The sequence below is a fragment of the Mustela erminea genome, chromosome 5, assembly GCF_009829155.1.
Source record: "Mustela erminea isolate mMusErm1 chromosome 5, mMusErm1.Pri, whole genome shotgun sequence".
Lineage (NCBI taxonomy): Eukaryota > Metazoa > Chordata > Mammalia > Carnivora > Mustelidae > Mustela > Mustela erminea.
Window position 1 is genome coordinate 11049794 of NC_045618.1, and position 27987 is coordinate 11077780.

Consider the following 27987-nt stretch of genomic DNA (forward strand, 5'->3'; position numbering starts at 1 on the left):
CGCCGGCACTCCTCCCAGCCGTGCACCCGCACCCCTGACCACGGAAAGGCGCCTTGCTGGTGCCTCCTCAGGACAACCCAACCCAGGCACACATGGGTCATGCCCAAAGGGTTTGATTTAAGAGCCCGTGGGCTGAATCCCCGGGATTTGGAAGGTCACTCTTGGTGGCAGCCACATCTGCCGGGCCCAGAGGAAAGCACACGGCAGGTGCGTCGGATGCTGCTGTGTAAGGAGGAAGCACCTGGCTTTTCCACACAGAATTCCTGTTCCAAGGTTCGGGGGGCACCCAGCCCCTAGGCGGCCGGTCCCGCTGAGTCACTGCTCTGGCCCATGAGCACCCTGTGGAGGGGAGAGGTAAAGCAGGCCTGCCCCTCGGGCAAACAGGGCAGAGGAGGGCAGAAGGAAAAATGACCCAACCTGTGAGCCAGGAGGGAGCAGAGGGACAGGGGCTCATACAGGCCAGCTCGGCACTGCACCCCTCTCAGAGCCGTCTCCCAAGGGAACACCCCGCTTTCCGGCAGAGGCCAGCATGTCTTCCCAACAGGCAGGGCCTTAGGCACCCGGGGACCCTGCCGGCCCTGCACCACTGATTGCCCTTCTAGGAAACTGACCAGTCTGAGAACAGATGAGTCAGAAAAGGCTGTGGAGTTTTCATCCAAAGCCCACAGTGCAGGTATCTGCAGGCAAACGCAGAAACCGTGCAGAACGTCAGAAAAAAGGGGATTAAAAAAGAAAGAAAGAAAAAAGAAAGAAAAGAAAAGCAAAACCCATCTCCAGAAAGAACAGAGCCCCAGGGCTTGAAGGTCACTGCCAACAGGTTTAGCAGAAGCTGCCTGATTGTAGCAGATCATCTCCACCCCCAGCCCAAGAAGTCAGTCCCGCTTCTGGAAGCCAGCAGACATCTGGGCACGCAAGCTCAGAAACAAGCCACCCCCACCCCACTGCAATGTCCCACCCCCTGCCCCGCACAACTCCCAACCCACATCTTCGGCAGGTCCCCTGCTGAGGCAACCTGCTGGGTCCCGCAGGCTTCCCACTCCATCTGGCCCGGACCCCAAACCCATCCCGGATGCTGTGCCTTTTCGAGCCAATCCGATCCCCATTCATCTGAATCAGCACAGTGATTTTTTTAAAATTCCATTTCCAAGAGCAACAGTGTAGAACAGGGCAGAGAAACACACAGAGGACGTTCCTAACCGAAGGCTGCCTTGTACTGTGTCTTCCCCCACCACCGCCAGAAAAGGAGAAATGATTCTACGTGCACACACACACACACACACGCACACACGCACACCTGTATACACGCATATGGGCAGGTTTTTCCCGATACTCAAAATTCTTTGCGAATTAGGTATGCCTGATTCCGCTGAACCCCTTTAAAAAACAAACAAAAAACGGAAGAAAAGGAGCCAGAAACACCAGTTGTACTTCTGCTAGGGCTGCCTAGCTCTCAACATTTCAACTCTGAATTTTCGCACAGCCATCACCAAAAGCAGGCCAGAATCTGACCAAGCCCAAAAGACCACCAAAAGGGCAGACGTCTAGAATGTTGTAGATCCAGGAGAGCAGAATGTCAGAGATTATAAGCTGAATATCCTTCAGGCTTTTGTGTTTTTGGGTTCCTGTTAACTTCTGATCTTTACTCTTTACTTTTGTCAACAGTTACCTTAAAATTATTTTTTTAAAGTCAAAATGTTTCTACGCCTGCCCCTTAGCAAGGCAAAAGCCCTCTTGAGGAGGAAAGGGTGACATTTTAAAGGGGCGTCCAGAGGGTGGTAGAGGCGACTCTCCTGTGGTGACATTCTGAACTGACGCTGGACACACGCAGCGGTGCCAGAGTTTCATCAACAATGTTTGTTTCGGTCTCAACACCTCAGAAGAGACAGTTCCCAGATCCTTCACACCCCAGGCCGCAGCTGACTGTTCCACAGGATGCCAACATGCTGCAAACAGATTTTACCTGAAAGAAAAGGAAGAACCAGTCAGTGCCCTCAGCAGAACCCTGCATCGATTCTGATCCTAACAGCCTCCATCCTGCAGGCCACATTCGCCAACCACAGGACCTTTGAACATACTGTCTGGAAAGTAACTCCTCCTTTCCTTTCAGGTCCCAGGATCTCAGGATCTCAGGATCTCAGGATCCCAGGTCCCCAGGCAGACTCCCTAGTACACAGCTTCAAAATTTTGGCCTACTTGTATCCCTGCTTCCCACACCAGGGCAACCACTAAAAATGTGAAAATCATTCTTGGCCATACAAAAGCAAGCCGACAGCCAGATTTGACCCACGGACCAGAATCTGCAGATCCCTGGTTTATGTCATTATCTGATTCACGTCTGGCTCTTGCTTAGTCTGGGAGCTCCTTGAAGGCAAAACCCTTGTCTGTGCTCACTCATCTTTAAATCCCCAGCACCAAGCACATGCTACCGGGCTACGTAGGGGGTACAAGGAACATTTGTGCAGTGAGTGCAAGAAAGTTTGAAAACTAAATCCATTCAAGACATCATCCAAAGAGACTCAGGAAAGGAGAGAAAATCTGCGAGGTCAGAGCCACCACTGCCCTCTCTTCATCTTTGATCACGGGCATCACAAAATCACACGTGCAAAAACAGTGGGGATTTAACAGAGTCATAAAATAATGAACTTCTTTTCAAAATGTTACATGATCCCCAAATACAAATATTATCATTATTGGGCAACTACTTTCTAAAAGACACGAACATTCTACTTTTAGGAAATATACACCACAGTATTTGCTGGAAAGGGACATGATATATGTAGCTTACCCTCAAAGAGTTCAGAAAACAAAAACAAAAACAAAAAAACAACCCGTAGGCACAAACACAGGGCCATCAGGCAAATGAGACAAAATGTTAAACCAGGAAAATCTGGGGGAAGAGTATACTATTTTTGTTTTTGCCACTTTTTTTAAAGTTTGAAATGACATCCAAATACAAATTCCTTTCAAGGAAAAAACCCAAATAGATAGGGGCATCCTCCTACTGGCCGCTAGGGTGTCCTCCTCAAAAGACTAGAGGACGAGAAAGACAACCACCCCCGCTGTGTGTCCTGTGTGGGGTAGCTTTCCCTTGTGTCCCTTCCCCCGGGCTGGGGAGTGGGGGGCTCACCCCTGCCGACTGACATCCACGGAGCCCGGGCACTCCCCCCACTCTACAGATGCAGACTGCTAGACCTCAAGTGTTCAGACCTGGCCTGCCCTCCCCAACCCCCCACCGGTCCAGCTGCATCCACCGCAGGCTCCATGTTGAGGACGGCGACTAGGGGACCTGGGGACAGGAAGCTTTCAAAGCTCTCAAAGACCAAACCAAGAACGGGCATGTTGACGTTGCTGATCTGGTGGCAACACCACTTGGCGATGCTACAGGAACACGTCCCAGGGTCCTCCGCCGGGACCCCAATGGCGCCCATCCTCCTGGGCAGCTGTGCACACCCCTGTGCTTCTACAGAATAAACACAAAGGGTGGCGTGGAACAGGGCGGACTCAGCGGACCCCCATGCATCCCCATGCTCTGCACAATTCCTCGGTTCCTCCAGAGAAGAGCTAAACCTGCAGGGCAGCTGCCAGAACAGGGAAAACAGAGCTTCCGCACAATCTGGGCTCGTGCAGTCACCCCCAGGGGGCACCAGCTCCTTCCGCCTCTCTAGAGGAGGGGAGCCCCATGGCAAGTCTGAGCAGTGGGGCTGGCTTCAGACCCTCTGGTGACACTACGACTCAGGAAGTTTCAGGGGACCACGGACATGAACCCTAGGTCTCCTTGTTTCCTCTTGCTGCCTCCCCAAGCTCATGCAGCTTTGGGGTTCTCCTCAGAAGGGCTCTGGGGGGTGGGCAGAGGCTCACAGCCACAGCCCACTTGGTTCTCCCTCTAATCACTCAAACTCGCACAAGCCATCAACTCCCCCTACAACGCCCTCCCCCTCCCCGCCCCTTTACCGGCTTTGGGGCGCTTCCTTTCAAACCAGTCATGGGCTTCACCTCCTTTGGGAAGAGCTTCCTGCCCAGGAGAGGCACCTCTCCTGGCTGTCCACAGCACCCCACTTTCCTCCCCTGCGGTTCTCAGGCTGCCGGGTAAGTGTCCGTGCTCCTGGGGGTCTCCCCGTCTCCGCACGAGCTCCGGGAGGCGGGCCAGGCTCAGCCTTCCACCCTCGGTGAGAGCTGGCCACAGAGCGGAGCCTGGGCAGCGATTTCTGAAAGGACTCTCGAGCCTCGTTCTCCCAACCCCACCCCACGCCCCCAGAATAGCCAAACTGCTAAGGACACTCCTGTTGTCATGAAGATAAACCTGAAACTGTCTCCATGCTGAGCCTTCCCCGTCTCCCGCGCTGGAAGTTCCCTGAGAGGAGGCGACACATTTAGGCGCCGCGCTCCGTGCTTATTCCTTTCAAATCTCCAAATGTCCTGTCCAGCGACACTGAGTCATAACCATCGCAGGGAAGAAGAGGGTCGTGTCCCACCCTGTCGCGGCCCCATGCTTTGTCTGTCAGCACAAAGCCAGAGAAGCACCTGTCTCCGCGCCTGTCCAGCGCCCTGGCAGCTGACCTCTCCGTGCAGTGGTGAAGGATGCCTGGGGAAAAGGGCGTGCGGGCCCCAGGAATAAAGAACACAGAAGCCGAGGGAGGGAGGAAGCGAGGCCCCGCCTGGGAGTGCGCGTGAGACAGACGGACGTGAGGATGGCCACCGCTGGCACTCCTGCGGCCTTCATCCCAGGGCGCGGAACGCAAAGGACGCACGGGATACCACGGCTAGCTTTTACAAAAGCGCTGCTATGATTATGTGTGCTGGGTTTTGTTTTTTGGGTTTTCTTTCCTTTTTGCCTGATTCTTCTGTAGCTCTATAAACTCTGTGTGTGTGTGTGTGTGTGTGTAGGTGGGAAACTGAGTAAGTCGCATTCACTCAGTGGCAAATTTTCATTCCCACGCAAATTCCCGTCTGTGTAGGTTCTCCCCTCAGGGACATGAAACTCAGAGAGTTTTAAGGTGCACGATACCTTGCCAAGAATGGACCCTGCATGGCCCATGCTTCTCAGGGAAATAAAAAGGTCTCACGACATGCCTATTTCACGTGCCATTTCACACACACAAGCTCAGCACCCTGTAAGGAGGAGGGTGGGCAGAGCTTCATCTCCAGGGCTCCGGGGAGGAACCTGCTGCTGTTTCAGGGGCACATGGGCTACTCGAGCATCTCCAGCGAGAGGGGCCCTGCAGGTCAACAATTCCTTCCGGGCCTCAGAAGCTCATAATACCCATCACCTCCACAGCCGTCCATGGGTTGGTGCTCCTAACAGCTTCATTCCTCACTCTAGAACCTTCGTTCCAGAAGACAAGGAAGCAAGGGACAGGCAGAAGGGCCGTCTGAGCCCAGCCTCTCAGAAGTCGCTGTGCCCAGTGCACTCAGCAGCCGCCACAGGGTGTCCCTGGGGACTCTGGGCCCCGGAGCCACATCTAGGACAAGCGTGTCAATCTGTTTCCTCACCTCCTGCTGCAAACAGCCACCCAATGCCCTTGTTCCAAAGACAAGAGGCCAGGCATCTCTCATGAGAGTCCCACAGGAAGCTCTACCCCGGAGAGGGTGGGAGGCAGGCATTTCTAGAATGAGTGACACAGGCCACACCCTGTCTGAACCTGAGAGTCAGAGGGACAGGGCCGGGACGCACGGTGGGGAGGAGCACCGTGGCTCCCGGGCTCCCAGCAGCCTACCTTCAGGCTGCAGGTGTGACAGCCCCCGGTACTGCCCACGGACGGACACGGGCCTCATGTTGGGGGAAACGCCTAGAGGGGATCACGGAAGTCTCCCGTAATAAAGTGGGTGTGCAAAGAGACCCAAGCACCAGCCACAGCCACACACTGGGCCAGCCGAGCTCAAAGCACAAACACCCGGGACTCAAAAAGCTTTGTGAAATACGGAATTGTTCCGAGACCCCGGGGTTCCCTGTAATCTGCGAAGCCATCATTGCTTTTCTCTAATTAGCCTTTTTAAGGACAGAGCTAGAAATTCATTTCTATAGACTCTGTCGTCCTCCCCCCTCCCCAGCCCCCAGCACACTGGGCCCTAAAGCGCGGAGGTCTTCTCTCACGGATTAGAGCACCTCAGCTGCATCAGAGCCCTAAAAAGGGGACTCTGCACAGACGCCTCCCCCTGCCCACCTTCCCCCCATCTCCTGCCTGGCTGATGCGTCCAGGCTCTAAGTCACAACGTGTTATCAAAGAAATGCCCCCGCGACAGTAGGAACCGAGCGAGTTACCGCCTCGCCTCACTGCCCTGGCGCCCAGAACACAGCTTTCCTCTCTGCGTTCACTCAAAACGCAACCCAAGGTCCCAATTCAGCCGCATCGTTCCCCAGAGGGAACCCCGATATTTAGCTGAGCGACGTCTAAAGAGGAAAGACAAGTGCCCAGGAGCGGATTGTCAGGTGTGGACAAGGAAGTTCCCCAAAACACTAAACCGAACATAAAACGGGTCTTAAGACTCTCGTTCTTTCAAACTTGTTGACCTACAAAGTTCGTACTGCGTCGTTCAGGTGGAAAACTATTCTAAAACAGCATGTGTTACACAGTCCTACTTCTATTGAGAAAAAAAAAGCAAGAAAGAAAAGAATATTCACAGATTTGTACTCATACACACTCTAGTGGTTGCCGTTAAGCAGTGAGATTACAGGCAATTTTATTTTTCCTTTCTCTTAGCTGTACTGTCCACAGCATATATTACACTTGTACTCAAGAGAGCTGTTGTTCCATCTTCCTAAATAGTCCGTCGCCTTTGGGCCTGAGGACTGGAGCAATCTTGTATCTCGTGACCCGACTCCAAATTCATTCACATCCTGATAGCCTTTCAACCCACAAACAACGGAAAAGTCTGCCAGGAGCTCCTTGAAGTTGGACAGGGAGGCCGGGGGCGCCCGGCGGTAAGGAAAGCCTGTGGCGGGCAGCCGAAAGGCTGATACCAGAAAAGTACGCTGAAAATAAGAGCTAAATACTCGATTTTCTAAAATACTCCATGGAAGACACTGGAAACACACCCAAAGGAAGCTTAAGGAAGGGAGGCAGAGCCCCCAGGCCCCTCTGCCTTCTCTGCACGGGGAGCAGCTCTCCTGCCTTCCCTCAGCCCTGGAAAGGGACACGTCGCCAAGTTCGTCTCCCACCGCCCTTCCTGGTTCGCGAACAGTTCTCAGCTGTTGAGCCCATCGCTGTCTGCACTGCTGCTAAAACCTCTGGAGACATCAGCGTGCCTGAGGGGCTTAAGGCAATGCCTGTATGAAAAACTACCATGCGGGGTCCCTGGGTGGCTCAGCCGGTTAAGCATCTGTCTTCCGCTCGGGTCATGATCCTGGGGTCCTGAGATGGAGCCCCGCGTTGGGCTCCCTGCTCGGTGGGGCATCTGCTTCTCCCTCTGCCTCTGCCCCTGCTCATGCTCCCTCTCTCAAATGGATAAATAAAATCTTTACAATAAATAAACAAATAAATAAAAATAAAAACTACCGTGCATTGAGGGGCTCCGTGCTACCGCTGTGCGAGACGGAGGAGGAGCGCCCACTCACCTGGGGAACTCTGACAGGTGGTTCAACGTAATCATTTGCTTCTAGAAACAAAAAAAGAGATCACCGCCTCCCTGCCTTCACCACGGCATTATGGCTCGACCGTGGCCAAGATGTGGCAACCACCAAAGTGTCCGTCGGCAGATGAACAGAGCAAGAAAATGTGGTATACACACACAATGGAATATTATTGGGCATAAAACAGAAGGAAATCCTGACGTTTTCAACAATAGGGATGGACCCTGAGGCCATTACACTAAGTGAAATAAGCCGGACAGTGAGAGACTAAGTACCACATGACCTTACTCATGTGTGGAATCTCAAAAACAAAACAAAACAAAACTCACAGAAAAAGGTCAGATTGGTAGCCACCCAAGGCAGAGAGCTGGGGGTGGGGGACTTGGGTGAAGACGGCCCAAAGGTACAAACTTCCAGTTAAGAAATAAATTTGTACTGGAGACCGAATGATGGTGAGACAGCTTCCGCCGCCTTACACAGTGTAGCTGAAAATGTCTACCAGAGTACCAGCGTCCATACAGCACAAACTGTCTGCCCAGGAAAGGCGCCTGCTCCAGTGTCTGAAGAACTAAGACGAGCTGTGGAGTTTTCTTAATCTGACGGTGGTTTCAATATGTACCTTCTTTCCAACAACACCAGACACTATGGTAACCCAGCAGTCTTCGGACCACAATACCACGCGTATCCGCGTACCCCGAAAGGGCCCCTTCTCCACCTCACGCCAAAGTACAAGTCTAAAGATAGGACATCTGGACAGGCTGACTGTAGTATTTCTCTGGTACAGTCTTTTCCTGTCTCGTGAGGTCTGTGGGTTCAGTCACTAAATACGGATGGGATTTTATTTAGTGTCTCGGAATCAAAACAGTACATTGACCCACGTAAGATTCTCGAGGGCTCCCCATGGTATAACCCTCCCCAGCCTGTAGGACGCAGCAGACACTTTTCATGGTGACTCAAAATGAGGACATAGTTTTCTTCACATTATGTTTTATTTCTGTGCATTTGATGTGAGACATAAAATGGCTAAGCAATAAAACCAGCACAATCACTTTCTCGTGTGTGTGTTATGCCGTCATATGGATGAATATCACCGATTGTTCTGATTCTACTCCAAGGGGGCTACCTACCTAACATGCAAATTATAGCTAATGGTTTGCTCAGCTATCTACAATAAGCAATCTATGTTTTAACACTTACATGTTCTTAATAAGATTGAAGTGTGATTCATTAACAAACTCTAATAGTAATATGTGTATAAACATGATCACGCAGCCATTTTTTCAGACATGATGCTAAAACAGTATTTTTAGGTTAAAAATATACACATATAAATTTACACTTGCAGACGCAAGTGTAAAGTGTATACATATTGGGGGATATATCTAATATATCTGGGAATATAACAAAAATTTACAGAACATCTATGGAGGAAATTTTTGAAAGTACTGAAAGACATGTTTTTAAATAGCTAAATAAATGGAAAGTCGACCCACATTCATAGATTGGAAGGGTTCTCATAAAGAGGTTGATTCCCCTTAAGCTGATACACGGAGTCAAAACCCCAAACTTGGTTTTGTTGATTCTGACAAATGATTTATACAGACAGGCCAAGAATGGCCAGGGTTGTGCTGATAAAGAACTAGTCAGGAGAGGCGGGGGAGACTTGCCTTCTCAAGGATGGAGAAGCTTACGCGTCACCTTGACCGAGTCACAGCGTGCCCAGATATTTGGTCAAACGCTGCCCTGGGTGTGTCTGGGAAGGCGTTTCTGGGGGAGGGTGACAATTTTAGCAGGAGGCCGAGTGAAGCCGATTGCCCTCTCTGATGGGGGTGGGGTAGGAGGGAATTCACTCTCCTCACTGACTTTTCAAGCTGGGACGCTGGTCTTCTCCTACACCTGGACTGGGACGTACACCACTGACTCTCCTGGTTCTTAGACCATCAGACTTAGACCTTGAAAATAAATCTTTCTGTTGGTTCTGTCACTCTGGAGAACTCTGGCAGGGAGGGCTCGGGGTAGGGTCCAGCCCAGACCTGTGGTTCCCTTTTGCTGGTAATAACTGGAACTTTGGGCAAACAGCTTTCTCTTCTCTGGGGCTTTGAGTCCTCATCTCTAAACTACGCTCCCCACAGCCTTACAGTGATCCGAAGGACCCTCCAAAAGGATCCAAAAACCAGACTAAAGCCCTGAAGTCACAAAGGCCTTCTGAGTTTCCAACGGGGCCGCCTTCAGGTCACACCCCGGCCTCTCGAGCTCATCGGCAAATTCCACCCAAGGAGTGACCCCCACCCCACCCCATGCTCTCAGTCAGGAGTGTCGGTGAGGCTGAAAGAGAAATGTCCTTTTGTGTGCACCCTGTGCGGCGTCTGCGGCTGCTCGGACCCGGCCCCCCCGGCCCCCGCCCCGGCAGTGCGGGACAATCCCGCTGTCTTGACATTCAGCCCTTCAGGCAGACCACACTTCTCCTGCGCCCGCATCGGGGGAATGTGGGAGTAACCGCTGCTCCAGAGTCCTCTCTGTGCTGGCTTTCTGGGGGCCGTGCGTTCTCGGAAGGGATCCAAGCAGTTCCCTCCGTAAGCAGAACGTCCCGAAGTCAAGACACGCCACCAAAGAACAAGGACACGTGGACGCCACACCTGGCCTCACGTTGTTTTCCAAGGTGAACCGCCCTGCCACCCCGACCCCCGAGAGCCCCGGAGGGAGCTGTGTCCCCACCCCATACCTGTATTTGATGTCGAATACTGTGGAGTCCTCGTCCTCGTCGTCCTCCTCGTTCAGCGGGGCCATCTCCACGCGCTCGGCGGGAGTAGTGATGATGTCATACTTGCGGGTCTTCTTCAACCTCTTTCCCGACCTGGAAGAAGACAGGCACGTTGCTGAGAACGCTAGGACCCCCACAGGTAAGTCACGCTGCCACCTCCCGCCCGGCTCCCAGAAGCCCCGGCGAACATCCCCACCCCGTCCCTTTCAGCCATGGGGCCTCTACGGACTCCTGACAACGCTAGCCCTCTAGGTCCTCAGCCACAAAAGGGGGAGAATCGTGCCTGCCCTGAGCACTGCAAAGCCCCGTCATCGAGATAAATGAGACCCCAGTGCAGTATTTTTTTTAAAGGGTAAAACGAATGCAAAGAACATCTGCGATAAGCAGAAGATCGAAACGCTCACGGAAGACAGGATCCAGCGCAGCATCTGCACGGGTGTGACACACCTGTCCCCTCGCCCCCTTGCTCCCTCACCCCCAACCTGCCCCCACTGTATCTGCACATCACTGCTCCCAGCACAGGTGGCATCGAGAGCAGCACCCATGGGCCACCAACTTGGATTGGGGTAGGGCTCGGGCACCCTCAACCTGTGTGATCACAGGCAAGCCAGCGATCCCAAAGTCTTCACGTCCTCCTAAATACAACAGTCTAAGGACCGTATTTGTCCCTCCCAGGCAAGAGAGGATTAAATGAGACAGTGTGTATAAGGAACCTACACACGGGAGGCTCTCAGCAGAAATTACTGTTAGTGATAATAATAAAGAGAAGTGCCACAGCCTCTCTCAGACGACAAGGACTTGTAAAAACAAGTCGATACTGTTTCCACCATGAGGATTTATGAGGACAGTGAGTTATAACACTAAGCGTCTACCTCCGGGATGGTAAAGGGTCACTGTGGGCCACAGGGAAAGTGCTAAGACAAGGCCTTCAGTCTCCAGCATTAGTCACACTGCACGAAGGATACAATATTCATCTGGGCCTGGCTGAAAGTTTATGACGCCGCTGGGAATAATACCATTATCGTGACTACCGACGCTCTTTGCATTTATTTCTCCACGATCTTGAACGTTTTCCCAGATGCCTCGTAGTCTATGCTGTCCCTCCTCCTTTTTGAGTAGAGCTGATACTATGAGAAACCAAGCCCCTCAACGCCCCCCACAAAAAAATCATCAATGGGCCCTGAAGGATCTTATGCTCCTGCAGACGGTAAGCTGCTCCCAGGTGGGGACCACGTCCGAGACACACACAGGATCTCTCGGTCCCCAGCGCACAGAAACTCTTCAGTCAGTTTGTACAATGATGAAAGGAGCGGCTCACTTTCAGGTTTCTCGTAATTTCTCTACTATAGCAAATTGTTGTTGTCTTACCTAGTGTGCTCTACCAAAAGCATGAAAAGTGTCATTTACACGAGAAAATACATATATTTATCTGCATGTGTATCTGTATCTTCGGCACAAAGCACCTTCAGTAATCCATAACACCTGTTCCTCAGGGTTCTCTGGTAGAAAAGGACCGTCCCGTGACCTGAGGGCTTGAGGAAGCCCCATGTGGACGCCCAAAAAGACACCCCGAAATGGTTTCAGGCTAAGGAGTTGCAGGGCTGCTGGTAACTGTTTCTCAGGTATCGTGAAGCCTAGAAAATGCAAAATCTGATTTGAAAACCTTGTCGTGCCCTTGGAACTTAAAACCCAGGTTAGTCATTGGCCCTGGAGTACAGCCCTGGAAGAAAGTTCTGGAGGCTCTGAATTTAGCTCTCCTTCATGGGAGTGGATCATTATTACCCATAAAATCACCTTCCTTCTTCCTCATTGTTTAGAGTATTGACAGAGAAAATTAACCTGTTTAATTTAAAATAAGTCCCCTAAACAGTTACCCAAGGGAGAAGCTGGGAGACACCGCCAGCCTCTAGAATGTCGTGCCTACTTGCTTTGATGCTAACCATTCCAACCACATGATCTCAGAAAAGAATTTTATACCCCAAGATTACATCAGAGGTATGACGGTCAATTGTATGTATGTAATAATATGTCAACTTGACTGGGCCATGGGGTGTCTAGACATTTCATCAACGTTATTTCTGGGTCTGTCTGTGAGGGTAATTCTGGATGAGACTAACATTCAAATTGGCAGACTAAGTAAAGCAGACTGCCCTCCTCGGTGTGGTGGGCCTCGTCCAATCAGCTGAAGTCCTGCCCAGAAAATAAAGACGGATCCTCCCACAAGTAAGAGACTTCCTCCTGCCCGACTGCCTTTGAGCTGGGACGTTGTTCTTTGTTTCTTCCCTACCTTCAGACTTAAACCGAAACATTAGCTGTTCTTGGGTCTCAGGCCTGCCAGCCTTGGGATGGGAACTTACGCCATCGTAAGCTCTTGGGCCTCTACTCTGCACATTCACCCGGCAGATCCTGGAACCTGTCAGACTTCATCATCTCATGAGCCAATTACTCAAAAAATATGTTTTAATCTATCGATTGTATTAAAGGGAAATGATTAATTTAATTAATGTAGTAATAACATAATTCATGGGTTATATATCGACATACATTCCGTGTGTGTGTGTGTGTGTGTGTGTGTGTGTGTGTCTCCATCTATCTTTCTATCTTCTTGGTCCTGTTTCACTAGAGAACCCTGACTAGTGGGAAAGGCCATTAGCAAGGTCTCCTACATGCTTTAAATATCAGTTTTGACCTAATGAGCTAAGAAATTACATTTCAAATGACCGACTCTCTGAGACACAAAAACTTCCCAAACAGGAGCCATGTCCCTGTGCACTGTCGGACGTGTTAACAGGGAAACGGGGACCTGAGAGAAGGTAAAGAGACTCAGACTCCTCGGCAGGGCCTCCCCGGACGAGCGCCCTCCCAGGCGGGCAGGAGGGTGAGCGATCACTGCCTGACATGGGACAAGGCGCCGTCCTCAGCAGAGAAGAAGGCGACCCCTCCTTCTGCAGCCGCGTACAGCTCGGCAGTGGGGGAACCTCTGAACAGCCCACGAGCCTTTCCTGCAGACGCGAACGGTCCTGGGGCTGGGGAACAGGGCCGCCCTGCCCCAGAGAACAGAAAATGGACATCTCTCTAGTCTAAATCACTTCGCCCAGTCCTGCTCTCTCCTCTCTGCGTGTGGACACTCTAACCTGTCTTTTTAAATTAATACTAGTTCTTAACAGTTTGAGCTCTTGCTGGTGCCAACGAAGCTATTTACACAGAGGACACGCAGCTTCTCCGTAGTTGAGAAGGCGAATCTACGGTTCTAGGAGCCCAGGTGTAGAGTCAGACCCGAGTTCATAACCCAGACATATGCAGGGCTGCAAGTGGGGTGAAGTGGGGCAGGGGACTGGGCAGGAGAGCAGCTCCCCAAAACTGTGGGCACAGAGCTTCCGTCTAAAGAAGGAGATTCAGGAATGAAAGAAGCCTGGCCCCCAGCATGGCCCCTGACATGGTTTCTCCTTCCTGGAACAAGGTCCCTTTAAAGCAGGTGGCCTCAACGAAGGGACGGCAAATGCGGGTTTTAAGTAAAAGTTTGCATTGTGCTTCACGGGAACAGGCAAGACCAGAGAAGTTCTGAAAGACAAAGGATCCTTCCACGGGAGCCAAAACACACATTTCTAACAGGACAGAGGAGACGTTCAAGATTCTTGTACTCTGAAATGTAATCCTAAAGCCAGAGGATTTGTTTACTCAAAGGCCCTTTCAGCAGCTGGTCAGAAGCGGGTTTCCCAATGAGCTCCGCCCGCCCGTGCAAACACAAGGGACAGGAGCAGAGCTATGGAGCTAAGCAGGCCAGCTTTGCGGGGGGAACGGGGGGAGGGGCGGGAGCCTTCCGCCCTACGCCTCCCCCACCAAAAGGAACACAACCAAACAAACCCTTAAGGGTCGGGGGGTGCAGCGCTCAGATCCACAAACTGAGGTGGCGTCCAGACGTCCAGACATGGGGTTTGGACCTCAGCTCTGCAATTCCTTCATTACGTGCCTCTAGGCATATCCATTTCTACCACTTGCCTGGTGCAGTTGGGGTGCCAGTGACGGATCCCCAGGGTGCCTCCCTGCCCCAACCACCCCATGGGGCCACAGCTTTCCCATTTCCCCAATGAGCCTTCCCAGGATACCCAAGTCAGGTGTCCCCCTTTCTTCTCCTGCAGTCTCCGTTCATGGGCACTGCCCCCACCATGGGGCACCATCTACATGTGACTCTCAAAGCCGTGTGGCCCTCTTACATCATTGCTCCACTGGGGTGACGGTGATGGCAGCCACCACGATGGGAACGCTCAGTGCCAGGCATCACACCCATGGTCTTACTGGAGCCTCCAGCCAGCAAGGCGTCACGGAGTCAAAGAAACGAAAGCCAGAAGCACTGAGTGACCTGACCCGCAAATCTAGGTCCAGCACATTCCAGAACCTCCAACAAGAGAGCAGGAGACTCGGCTGGGACACCCGGTGTCCCCACACCCGCAGAGTGGGCACTCTCAGGCAGCTAGAAGTCCAACTGCGACAGCTCCTGGTGGCCAGCTGTCTCCTGCCACCACCAAAAGCAACCAACGGAAGACTGTGTCAACGAAAAGAAGGCACTCCCTGCTTCTGACAAGAAAGCTTCAACCTCCATACGGATGTCAAGGCTCCCAAATGAATCTACCAGTTTAATTAAATCCAATAAAATACTGGCAGATTTTGTGGGGGGGAAGCTAGACAAGCTGATCCCAAAGCTCAGAGAAGGAAAAATTTTTTAAAGGGTAAAAAGAAGAGCCAGGAAAATTCTGGAAAAGAGGAGTAGGAAGGGAAATGGATCCCAACTGAGTGTTTACCCAAGCCTGGGGGTCGGGAGGGAAATGGGGTTCTGCTGATGGGCTTCGAGTTTCTTTCTGAGGTGATGAAAACCTTCTAAAATTGACTGGGGAGGGGATGCCCGAGTGGCTCAGTCAGTTAAGCAGCTACCTTCAGCTCAGGTCAAGATCCCGGGGTCCTGGGATCGAGTTCCGGGTTGGGTTCCTTGCTCAGTGAGGAACCTGCTTCTCCCTTTGCATGCTGCTCCCCCTGCTTGTGTGCTCTCTCCCTCTGTCAAATAAGTAAAAATCTTTTTTAAAAAAATTTCTAAATAATAAAATAAAATAAAATGGAATGAAGTGATTGTGCACAACTCCACAAACACTAAAAACCATGAATCAGACACTTTAAATGGGTGAATTGTATGACATGGGAATTCTATCTTACAAAGTTGATATTAAAAAGAGGGAAAGCTGGGGTGCCTGGATGGCTCGGTGGGTTAGGGCCTCTGCCTTCGGCTCACGTCATGATCCCAGGGTCCTGGGATCGAGCCCCACATCAGGCTCTCTGCTTAGCGGGGAGCCTGCTTCCTCCTCCTCTCTCTGCCTGCCTCTCCACCTGCTTGTGATCTCTGTCAGATAGGTAAATAAAATCTTTAAAAAAAATAAAATAGGGCGCCTGGGTGGCTCAGTGGTTAAGCCGCTGCCTTCAGCTCGGGTCATGATCTCAGGGTCCTGGGATCGAGTCCCGCATAGGGCTCTCTGCTCGGCAGGGAGCCTGCTTCCTCCTCTCTCTCTCTCTCTCTCTCTGCCTGCCTCTCTGCCTACTTGTGATTTCTCTCTGTCAAATAAATAAATAAAATCTTAAAAAAAAATAAAAATAAAAATAAAAAAATAAAATAAAATAAAAATAGGGAAAGCTATGTATATATTTAAATGTGTATGTGCATACGTTATGTTCATTTCTGCACTGTTAAAATCTCTGCACAGAGTCACAGGAAGCCGACAGCACCCAGAAAAGGAGGCGCAGTGGCCAGGGGGACAAGAGGCAATATTATTCTCAGCATACCCTTTGGTTCCTCAGGAATTCCGAACCATGTGAATATACAACCTATTTTTAAAACGAACAAACAAGGAAGTAAGATTCGAAGTCAGTAATTAAGATAACATTTTTAAATGCAGCAGGCGCGTGTCAGGCCGGCTCTTTCCTGGAGCTGGCCCAGGGGCCCCTCTGCCCGGCCCGGAGCCAGCCCTGTCGCCCCCGCAGGCATCCGGTGTCTTTGGGAAGCAGCCGGACTTTCTCCCCAGCTGAGCTGATTTCATTTTTAATCCCTTTAAAGTAGTTCCTTAGGGGGCGCCTGGGTGGCTCATCGGTGAAGCATCTGCCTTCGGCTCAGGTCATGATCCTGGGGTCCTGGAATCGAGCCGTGCATCCGGCTCCCTGCTCTGTGGGGAGTCTGCGTCTCCCACTCCCTCTGCTTATGCGCTCCTGCTCTCTGTCTCTGTCAAATAGTCTTTAAAAAATAAATAAAAATTAAAAATATGTGTCTATTTGTAAAAAAGTAAAATAATAAAAAAATAAAGTAGTTCCATAGCTCAAGGACCCGCATGCTGCCAAAACCACACTACTTGGCTTTTTTGGGGTTTTTGTTGTTGTTGTTGTTGTTGTTTTCATTTTAATTATTTATCATCACCTTTGACATTTAGAAAAATTCATAAAGCAAATGACCAAATCAAGCAGCTGCCAGCAGGTGGCTGAGACGCCTGGCAGCCTCAATGCCTGGTGGGGCTTCTGCTCTGGGGTCAGAGGCCCTTCTCACTCTGACCTTGAACCTGCTGCACCTGCGTTCTCAGAGCATAAAACGTAAGTGAGCCTTCCCTAGAAAACTAAGTAAACTTGGAGAAAGAAGGAAGTCAATCCCAAAACCCACCTCCCCGTGTTTCTGCAGGGGAGCAGGAACGGGAGAGGCAGGGACGACGGGGCGGACTCTGGAGAATGGGCAACGACTTGGACTTAAGCCCGAGCTCGAGCAGCGAGGCCACCACTGCCTCCCACCAGGACAGCCTTCCTTCCTGCCCTGCCTCGGGTCCTGCTGCAGGCTCCACCCAACACCTTCCTTTCACAGCAGTTCAAACAAGCCCCCGAAAGAGGGAAACAACCTTATGAATCTGACCTCGCGCTGCTCCCAACGGGCTCCTGGAGACACAGCTTTTCCTCCCGTGCAGCATGAGCTTCAAGGTCTCCAGGGACCCCACTCCAACGCAGCTCCCGTCCAGCCCTCCTGAGCACAGCGAGAGCCTTCCAGAAGCACCGGAAGCCCCTCCACACCTCACCCCTGTCCTCGTGCCACACCCTCCCCACCATGTGGGGCTCCTCCGTCATCCCAGCACCCAGCTCCCAGTCAAGCACCGTGACTCAAGGCACCAGGTATTAAACTCCAATGCCCCTGAGCCCCCGGCCCAGGCAGTGGAAACCAGAGAAGCAGGTCTGGGATGACAGAAACATAAGAACAAACAGGATGGCAGATGGTGACCAATGCTCTGTCTCCCAGCCAGAGACACGAGGACCAGTGCTCGCCGCCCCGCCCGAGGCAGATGCCAGCCCGTGGGTCTCCAGATAGCCCCATCCGTCCAGAAAAGCAGACCTACATTTTCGATGCGGAGACTTCGATTTTTAAGTGTTCTCGACCCTCTCCGTTGTTAAAAACACTGAGCACATCCGAGCAACACAAAACAAAACACGCATCCAGGGACGACCACGTCTCCTGGCCGTGGCTATGAATGTGATGCTTAGCCTGAGGGACAGCAAACGACCCAACCAAAATGCAGGAGCCCAGACGGACGGAGTGATGGACATGTTCAACCAGTACACTTCCTCACACCTGCTCGCCAGCAGCTCATCTGATGGAGGGTACTGGTCACTACTGGACAACCTGGCTGCGTCCCCCCCTTCTTGGGCACTCTCCCCGTGGGGTTAAGAGAGTGCCATCATCTCTGACCGAGCCCAATGCCCACATCCAGCACACAACGGGCACACCGTACCCTGGGGGCGCTCACTTCATCTGAATACGCATAACCCCCGGGAGCTCAGTTACAAGCCTTAGGGCTCCCGTGCATGCTGCAGCTTCTGGCCTGCACCTTCTCCCCACACTTGTTTCTCTCCCCCTCTGTCAATCCCTGAGGGTCAGATCTGACTTTCACTCTTCCGAGACAACATAAGCACACCCCGGCTTTAACCTGTCGGAGGAGTGGCGCACAGTATGGCAATGGCAAATACACCAAGACCCGTTCCTCCAGCTCCAGAGCTGTGTTTGCCAAGGGCTGGGTCCTCCTCATTTTCCTATGACGCGCCGGGTGAGGCAAGCGGGGCATAAGGCAAGGGAGGCGGCCTCCAGGGGCTGCTCTGTTGGTTCAAGGGCAGGGGCAAGATGACCAAGAGGGACACTTCTGATGGACCCATCGGACCCTACTATAGCTTAGAACCTCTGAGGTCACCGTGCCTTGGGACACATGTCATGAATAGCCTTTTCGGCATCCACCTGTCCCTGCCACATGATAGAGGAGGCCTGGGAATGTCACTGCTCACTGCCAACATCCCCAACTCAGGGACAGTCACTTCCCTCAGAGGCTCCCAACCTCTCCACCCCAAGCCCAGATGTCCAGATGTGTGGCTGGAGTTTCTGTGAGCAAGTTTCACTGGACACCACCTTCTTCCTCCCATTCTCCCCTGGCTGACTGCTCCCGTCTCTCTGCCGCCCTTCTCCAGGCCCTTCAGTGCCCCCAGCTCTCTCCTCCTCTTCATCCACTCAGGCCTCCAGTCCTTCCAGCACCTTCCACAGGTCTCCACAACCATCCTGAGTCCCCACGATAGCCCCATCATGACTCACCCACTCACTCAGCAAACACATATCAAGCCCCTAGCAGGGCCGGCGGTCCTAAGCAGCACTGTGATTCCCTCCTCCACTCCTCTGACCCATCACAACCCCCCGTGTCCTCCAGCTAGACCCGTGTCTTCCGAAATCCACCTGCGACAACGGAAGGAAGGGGAATGCTGGCTCCGAAGTCAGACTCCGGCCTTTCCCCGGCTGCACGTGCCTTGATTTACTCATCTGTAAAGTGGGGACTCCGGCAGCACACCGATCATAGGAATGAGGAAACACACAGAAATCGTTTAGTACAGCGCATGGCGCACAATAAAGGCTTAATTACTATCAGTGGCTGCTGTTATCATCATCACGATTTCCAAGCGATCCCTTGCTCCAACCCTCCCCACGGCAAACCCTGCTCGGCCATTTGGTCCTCCCCATTTTCCTTGCCAGACTGTTCTGTCCCCCACCAAAGCCCCCGGGCCATCCTTTTGCAATTTACGCTTTTGTGTGCAAGTGTTCCTTTTGATCCATCATTCCCCAGCTGAGTCTTTCTTCTCTACCCAGTAGAGTCATCCAAGGGCACTATCCCGTCTCCCAGATTGAACAGGCTCTGGTGTGTGTTCCCCACAGCACAGTTCCCCCTAGGCTCACAGTGGGTCTCAGAATATACACTGGGAAGAAAGCTTGATCCTGTCAACCATGTTTTCTCATGGGTCCTTGACCTCTGCTGGGGAGACCCAGCGGGAACAGACCAAAACCCAGCCCACTTGGAGGCCCAGAAAGGACCGAGCTGAGCATCAGAACACCTGTGCTTGGGGCGCCTGGGTGGCTCAGTCATGATTCCAGGGTCCTGGGATTGAGCCTCACGTGGGTCTGTCTCCCTAATGGCAGGGGGCCTGCTTCTCCCTCTCCCACTCCCCCTGCTTATGCTTCCTCTCTTGCTGTCTCTCTGTCAAATAATAAATAAATAAAAATCTTTTTTTTTTTTTTTAAAGACAACTGTGCTTAAGTTCTGCTTTTCCTACAAACTCACTGGATGACCTCAATAAACCCTCCCTTGTCCTGGGCCTCAGTTTCTTCATCTGTACAATGGCGTAGAGGGAGGGAGGTCCGGGGAGCTCTCCGTGCCATGGCCTCTCCTCTGCTCCAAACTTGCCAGAGAGCATGGATTTCCTCCCCTCCTGCACCCTCTGGGAAAATAAATACCAAATCTGGGTTCCTGGCAGATCACCCTTAGATTAAGCACACATTTTTTTTAAGTGAAACCATGACAACATGCGTCTAAATTCACAGTCCCAGAAATTCCCTCTGCAAAGAGTTAGAACCAAAGCATCAGCCATAAGACTAAAATACCAGCACAACCCCTGAAGCCTTCTCTGCTTAAGTCTGGGAGCATGCTGTGTAGACACTAACACTGGGGACCCCCACCCCTGTGTGCCAAGAAGGATCTGCGTTTGTAAAGCCCCCAAAACCGAGGCATTCACAGGCATGAGAGTTTACAGGTAAAGCCATCTAAGGCAGAGGGCTCAGGGTTCAATTAAAGAAGCATTTTTCTCCCTTCCCAATCTGATAGAAGAAATCAGTGGCCGGTGTGCTGGGTCCTCCCGGGCACATTAATAAGTGCAGCCATGAGGCACCTCCTCCACTCGGTGTCCTGTGTGTCCAGGGAGGCTCACATAGGTTAAAAAGTCACCAATTACCTTTGAGAGCAGCCCAGAAGCAGATGCACCTGCCTGATTATTTTGGCCATATGGCTATATGCTCATTTACAGGCAAAAGCAAGGCCAAAACGTTGGGTATAAATTACATCTGTTTTCAGAACCATATTTTGAAATACAGTAAGATGCTTAGCTGTTTAAAGGGGAACCAGGGGCTCAGTTGACTCCATGTCATCCTAAACACCCCCACAGGTGGTGTATACAGCAATTAGTGCTGGACACTGAAGGCCCAGAAAGGCTCAGTAAACTGCTCACTTAGGATGACCAACAGCCTTGCAGCCCAGGCTCCCAGGAGGCACCAGCACTCCTGACGTCTCGGGCTCACTGTTCTCTGTTAAGGGGCTGTCCCTGTACTGTAGGGTGGGCCACAGCATCCTTGGGCTCTAAATTCTGGATGCCAACAGCATCCCTCTCCTCAAGGCATGACAATCAAAAATATCTCCGGGGGTGCCTGGGTGGCATCTGCCTTCCACTCAGGTCATGATCCCAGGGTCCTGGGATCGAACCCCACATGGGGCTCCCTGCTCAGCGGGGAGCCTGCTTCTCCCTCTCCCTCTGCCCCTCCCCATCCCCACTTGTTCTCGCTCTCCCTCTCTAATAAGAATAAAATCTTTTTTTAAAAAATTAAATATCCAGGCACTTGCCAAATGACCCCAAGGGAGCAAAACTCCTCCCTGGAGGAGAACAACTTGAGGGAACTTATGTTTCCCATGTGCTGTGACTGTTTTTTTAACTTTATGGAAAACAGAATGAAACATAAACTCTACCCTCGTTAAAAAAAAAAAAAATCTGCGTTTTTACTGTCTTAGATTTATTTAACACTCTTTCTTCAATGTCATATATAAAATTAAAGGCTGGCGGGGGGTTGACCGTATCAAAGTGGCCAAAAGGTACAAACCTGCCCTTGTAAGACAAAGACATATGGGGAGTGTGTCATAAACATGAGGACCACAGCGAACACTGCTGGACGGTGTACCCAGGAGCTGCTTAAACCAGTAGATCCCAAAAGTTCTCATCATAAAGAAAAAAAAATTTTTTTTCCCTTTTTCTGTTGGGTATGTCTGTGAGGTGACAAGTTCGCTAAACTTATGGTGCTCATCATTTCACAACAAAGGTAAGTCGAACCATGAAGCTGTCTGCCCTCCACATGCACTGTGCTCTATGCCTGCTTTAACTCAATGAAACCGAAAAAGAAAAAAAAAAAAAGAAAGAAAAAAAACAAAACAGAAAATCCACTAAAAAATTAAAAATTAGGATAAATATGTTTCACTTCCATACCTTTTCCCCCAATTCAAAACCTTGGTCAGACCATGAAAAAATGACCTGACACTAACAAGCTCCCCAGTCTCTCTCAAACTCATAAAAAGGGACTTCCCTTGCTAACCTCGCTCTGCTTAAGGCTCTGGTTTATTACAATAATATTCTCCTACTAACGAGCAATAACTAAAAACCACATCAGAACGGTAAGTCTCCCCAAATCCCGAAAGTATCAAGCTTCTATGTTTTCTCTTAAGTAACATTTGTTCTTATTATAAATGTAAACACACAGACGATGGGAAATTTGGGGAATCCAGGATAAGCAGGAAAGTATGTGTTCCTCTGCCAAGAGCTGGCTTAGGAAGGTAACTGAGCTGCTGGGGTCCCAACGTCCTCAAGTCACCGGGGTGTGCACCTCTGCCGTGGATGCAAGTGTGACGGCTGCGCAGTGTCAGACCACCTAGAGCTCATCTTCCTCCCCATGCCCCAGGAAGCACCAACCCTCCTTCCACATAAGAGGACTGTACAAGCTTTTGAAATAAGAAGTGGCTGAGAAAGCAGCCAGCAGAGACCTGAGAAATGTGGACTCCGCAGTGGAGAATCCAAGGCGGAAGGAGTGTCATGGTGGAGGGGATGGGTTCCCTGCCTGGTCTCCACCCTGTTCAGAGGACCCTGGAGAGTGAGGTCACTCTCCCAGAGCCCGAAGAGCAAGGTGAAACCTCAGAGTCTCTGATGCCACACAACCCACCAGATAGTTCTGAACAGCAAAAAATTGGAGGAGTCGCAGTTTTCTGCTTCCTAGACACAGCGTCGATTCCCTTCCAGCTTTCAGAAACATACCAGGTAACAGACCCGGGGGAACAGCCCCACTGTTAGCTGTGCGGGAACGCGCCCAGAATCGCATGAGCGCCCGCGCACATGCACACGCACGAACACGTGCACGCGCGCATATGCGCATGAGCACCTGGACGGTGCCGGCGCGCAAGCCGCCTTTCCCTCCTCCCAGATTTGTCTCCAGTCCCAAAACAGTGTTCCTTAATGATTCAGATACACGAAAAAGGTATCAGTGATTCTGCAGATGGAGGGATCTACTTGATTAGTAAGTATTGGGTGGGGGGGATGCTCCATCTCAGCAGAAACTGGGAAAATGCCCAAAAAAAAAAAAAAAAAGAAAAAAACAATGAGTGACCAAATTACACCGATCTGCCCGAAACAGTGAGAAAGTCAGGTGGTACTAAGGATCCCCCATCTGTGAGGGAGGGATCCTCAGGCACTACAAGCGGGAGGATGAACTGGTACAAACTCAAGTATGAGTCGCTCTGGGATCCAAAATTCCCATTTGTAGATGTATGCCCCAGACTCTCAGGTCCTTAGGAAGACAGAGCCAAAGACACAGCCAGGGGCTGACTGTACAGACAGGGAGAGCAGTCGAGTCCACTGTCAAGAAATTCAGATCATGTAAAAACATCATCTGAAAAATAACCACCCTCACCCATGCACACAGCATACAGGCATGGATTTCTTTGCATATTCGTTATATGTATAATTTGTTATTTAAATGAAATCATACCAAGCATGCTGCTGTGTAACCCATTCCACTCAATAATATACAGTATTAGATCAATATCGTCATTGATCTAATTTTTTTTTTAAGCCGACTCCACGCTGAGCATGGAGCCCAGTGCAGGGCTTGAATTCCCAACCTGAGATCAAGACCTGAGCTGAGATCAAGAGGCAGACATCCAACGGACTGAGCCACCCAGGCGCCCCCAGGGTCATCATTTTAACAGTTAAACAGTATTCCATACTTCCCATAAAGTATTAACCAAGACCCAATTGTTAGATACTTAGGTTATTTAAATATTTTCACTACCAAACAGAACTGCTCTGAACTTTGCTGCCCACACCCCTTTGCTTCCTCTTCTAATTAATAAAACTGGAAGAAGGAAGATATATCCCAGTGAAAAATGTGTGTACCTTGGGGATGGAATTGCTTCATTAAAGGTACGCATATTTTTCACAACTGCATGTATTCATTGTTTTTAGCTTTCAATTAGCAATGATCACCCTTGGATAACCCTCATTGGCTACGATGCTGCCACTGCACAAAGTTTCCATGTTTTTAGTGTTTTTGTGTGTGTGTGTGTGTTTTTAGTTTTAACAGTTTCCTTGGATCCATACTTTTTTCTGTTGTCTGGCGAGGTGGCTCTAGGGAAAATAGACAATTGGGCTAGGGTTGCTGCTTTATAAGCAGTAACCTAAGTTCTTTCTCCCTGGTCTTTGTTGCTAAGGGTCACCACGGAGGGTCACCATCCAAATGAATTCCTACTTCGCAGGCTTCCGGCAACAGCCGTGTATCGAGTCACAGAGGGCTTTTTGAGGAATATCAGTAGCATAAAATACTTAGGCATTCCATACTCCTTTGTTAAAAAATATCTTCATTAGATGCCAGCATGGGCTTGGAGGCTAACCGGTGCTAGAGAGACACACATGACCAAGGTCCAGCTCTGCTCTTGGGAGCCCCCTGGGCTGAAAAGCAGAGGGACACGTTCAGTGACTGTCTCCTGTCTCGAGCCCATGCAGGAACTTGAAAGTCCCAGTGTGCTCTGGGAGCCCTGGAGGGCCCCGGCTGGGGAGGCTTCTCAGAGGGAGCAGAGGAGAGCAGAGAGCAAGGAGGCAGCCGTGGGGTCATGATGGCAGAGGGGACTCCAGGCAGAGGGTCAGACTGGGGCAGAGCATGCAGGTCCCAGGCCCCCAGGACCTGGAGAACCCCCGGAACCCCAGCGAGGAGGGAGCAATAGGCAGAAGCTGACACACGGGTTCAAGAGGGGGGCTGGGCCCCTTTAGGAAGAGCCAGCATCATCCGCACACTGATGAGCTTGTGCATGGGGACACAGGTGGGCAGAGGAAGGACAAGACCAGAGACAGAGGATGGACAGGGGCAGGGACGAGACTGGCAGCAGGAACAGCAGTGGACATGAAGGACATTGCTAAGACTTAGTAGGGAGTCAGCCGAACAGAAGCTCCGGCAGGTGAGGGGGCCTTCCATGGGGGAGGGACGTGGGCACAGGGTGGAATGGCCAGGACTCAGTGACTACACAGAAGCAGGACACCCAGCCAGAGCAGCAGGTGGTTGGGAGGCCTGATGGGCTGAGCCTTCTGAGGACTGTGGAGGGGGGAAAGGCCACGGTACAGACCACCAGCAAGATGGGCCACCCGCCCGCCTCAGCCACGGATTTACAGCATGTTGGAGAATCTGGTGGGTAACTCACTCTGCTCCCTGGAATGTAACTTTCTCCTCTGCAAAGGAGCCCATGGGGACTGCGTACCATCAAGCCCTTCCCAGCTGTCAAATGCTTTAAGTTCCCGTCTGCCTCAGAGACCAGGGTGGCCACGGCCCACCTGCAAACTCACCCCAGCGAGGACACCGGCCCTGGAAGAAGCAGCAGATCACACACATGACCAGCTTCTATGAAACCAGAACCTTCTTCCGACACTGCGCAAACCGTCCAACGAGGCCTGAGTATCCGCTCTCCTCCCGCCCCAACACGCAGCTCACATCTGGCCCCATGCTGCTTGCTTTTCTTCCCCACCCCTGGGTAATAAGGAGCAGACCAGCAAAATAGTTCAAATGCCTTCTTAAAAAGTACACTGCCTTGTAGGCTTGGGGGCCTATTTTGAGCAAAATGTTTCAAACCTCCATGCTCAGAGCTGCTCTAGGCATCAAGGCTCACTCCAGCTGAACATCGGGAAGTCAGTAAAGGACGAAGGTGCCTCCATTGAATGCCAGGCCGGCGGGGGACATTGAGACCCTAGGAGGGACTGAACATCCCTGCTGCCAGGCCTGTGCACTGAGTATAGGAGCTTGGCACTAAACCCAGCCACCCAACATGGCGTGAGAAGGGTTGTACAGAAGATGGGCAAGGCTAGGGCTGTGGTGGGCCAGAAAAGGAAGTGAGGGCCTCACTCGGATGTCCAGAAAACCACACAGAGGAGGAAGCCTGGGAGCTGGGCCTTGGGGCCGTCACAGCAGGTATGCAGCAGAAACTGGCCCAGGGCTGGGAAAGCACAGACCAACACCATGGAGCATAAGGAAACAAGCAAGTGACAGAGAGGAGGCTCAGAATGGCTGGCTGATGGCCACCAAATGGGCTGGGACCAGTTTGTAAGAGCCTTGAATGCCACACCCAGGTAAGAGCTACACAGGGAACCACTGAACTTTGGAAGCAGAGGAGTGAGGGCAGTGGAAAGGATGGGGGGGGCAGGAAGTCAATGCCCCAGTACATCAAGGGCATCAGCATGGTGAAGAACAATGTGGGCTGTGCCAGGGCAGAGGATGGGGGAGGTGGATGTTAAAACATGCCCCCCTCTACTCCATTTTCTCAGGATCTCTGGCATTTAATCCTACAGAGCCACAAGGAAACACCTTGACTCAGAGTCACACGGCAACAGCAAACCTCAACAGATAACTCCCGACCCTGCATTTCCAGGTCCAGTTTCCGCTCCTGTGCTGAAAATGCACCCCCAGGGAGAGCCAGACCCTGGCCCCAAACCTCCAACAGCTGATCAAACAGTAAAGCACACTGTGTACACTTGGAACGGGCCGGTGGGCAGTGAATAACGGACACACACACCCAGATTTCCCAGCGGCCTGCCTGAGCAACAGGACACATTTATTTGGTTCATTTCCTGCAAAAACAGGATTTTCCAGGCATTTGAGGGAAATGACCTCCTTGCATTCCAGGTAGCTTTTTCCATCTCTACTCCAGGGACCCACAACCCCCTTCCTCATTTCCCAGACACTTTCTACCTGAACTTGAGCAGCCGATAAAAGCCTCTTCAGGACCCCTCATGGCCCTGTGAGTCCTCACTGGGATAAGCTCTGTCAACAGGAGCATAAGAGAGACATTTACATGCCCCAACAGAAAGTCCCTGAGACCACCAAGGTCGCCATGCACCCTAGAGTCCAGCTCCAATCCCCGGTGAAAAGCACACCTCCAGCACATGTCCTGGGCACATCCCTGAGCCCTAGACACTGCTTTTTTGGGTAGCACAATGAAGGAAAAGGGAAAAGGCAGGTGGGGCATTACGGAGCCGGGGAAGCAAAGGAGGGAAGGATAACGGTGGGTAAGGTTAAAGGCAGACGGGACCTGGGTTCAAATTCTACCGCCACCACTGAGTCTACTTGAACAAACCACACTGCCTCTCTGGAGACTTTTCCCCCATCTGTGGAATGGGTACAAAAATTAATTCCGTGTAAAAAACAAATGCGAAATTATCAGAATCCTTAGTGCTCCTTTTAGCGTTAAACATTCGCCAAGAGTTCAAAGGCAGCCAGTATCCGTGACAGCCGCCGCTGAAGGAGGCGAGCATTTCTGAACCGTGTCCGGGGAGAAACCGGACAGAGCGCGCTCCTGCAGGGCAGGGCCCGCAGCGTCTGTGCGCACAGGTGTGGCGGGCGCGCGGCGACAGCAGGCTGGCGGGGCAAGGACGGGGGCGGCCGGACCCACCTGAAGACGCGCAGCAGCAGGCAGGCGATGAGCAGCGCGGTGAAGGCGCAAGCCACTATCACGGCCGCCTTCAGGGTGGGCAGGTCGCGGAGCAGGCTGGAGATGCGGGTCACCAGGGCGTCGCCGCTGCTGTTGGAGCCGCCGCCGCCACCGCCCGCCGGCGCCCCGGACCCCGTCCGGGTGGCGTTCCCGGGCCCCGGGCCGGGCGACGGCCGCGGTCGGCGCTCGGGCTCGGGCGGTGGCGCCGGGGCGGACTCGGCTGTGCGGGCGCGGGCGGCGGGCGCGGCCAGGAGCGCGAGCAGCAGCAGCAGCGGCAGGAGCGGCGCGGGCGGCGGCGCGGCGCGCATCGTGCGGTCGGGCGGCCGGGGCCCCGCGGGGCGCGCGCGGCTGAGCCCGGGTCCCGCACCGGCGCCGAGGCCTGCACCCGGGGCTTCCGCAGCGGAGGCGGCTGCGCGGTGCTCGGCAGGAAGCTGCGGCGCCCGGAAGAGCCGCAGCCGCCGCCGCTGCCACCAACACGTTGCACGGAGTCATTCGACGGGCCGCGGCCC

General features: G+C 52.1%; 1 protein-coding gene and 1 pseudogene across 1 annotated transcript; both read right to left on the reverse strand.

The window, feature by feature from the left end:
- Positions 1-1408: 1408 nt before the first annotated feature.
- FAM174B (family with sequence similarity 174 member B) lies at positions 1409-27980 on the reverse strand. Its single transcript, XM_032342115.1, has 3 exons — positions 27440-27980; positions 10290-10421; positions 1409-1960 (listed from the first exon to the last, which is right to left on the reverse strand). Exons 1-3 carry the CDS (start codon positions 27784-27786, stop codon positions 1957-1959), a joined length of 483 nt encoding a protein of 160 aa, XP_032198006.1. The 5' UTR covers positions 27787-27980; the 3' UTR covers positions 1409-1956.
- Positions 23923-24042, reverse strand: LOC116592098 (annotated as a pseudogene).
- Positions 27981-27987: the final 7 nt, after the last annotated feature.

Coding starts and splice junctions, on each gene's coding strand:
- FAM174B (XM_032342115.1), bottom strand. CDS start 27,786: ATGCGCGCCGCGCCGCCGCCCGCGCCGCTCCTGCCGCTGCTGCTGCTG. Junction 10,422..27,439: donor CTGCTGCTGCGCGTCTTCAG/GTGGGTCCGGCC, acceptor GTCTTCTTCCAG/GTCGGGAAAGAGGTTGAAGA.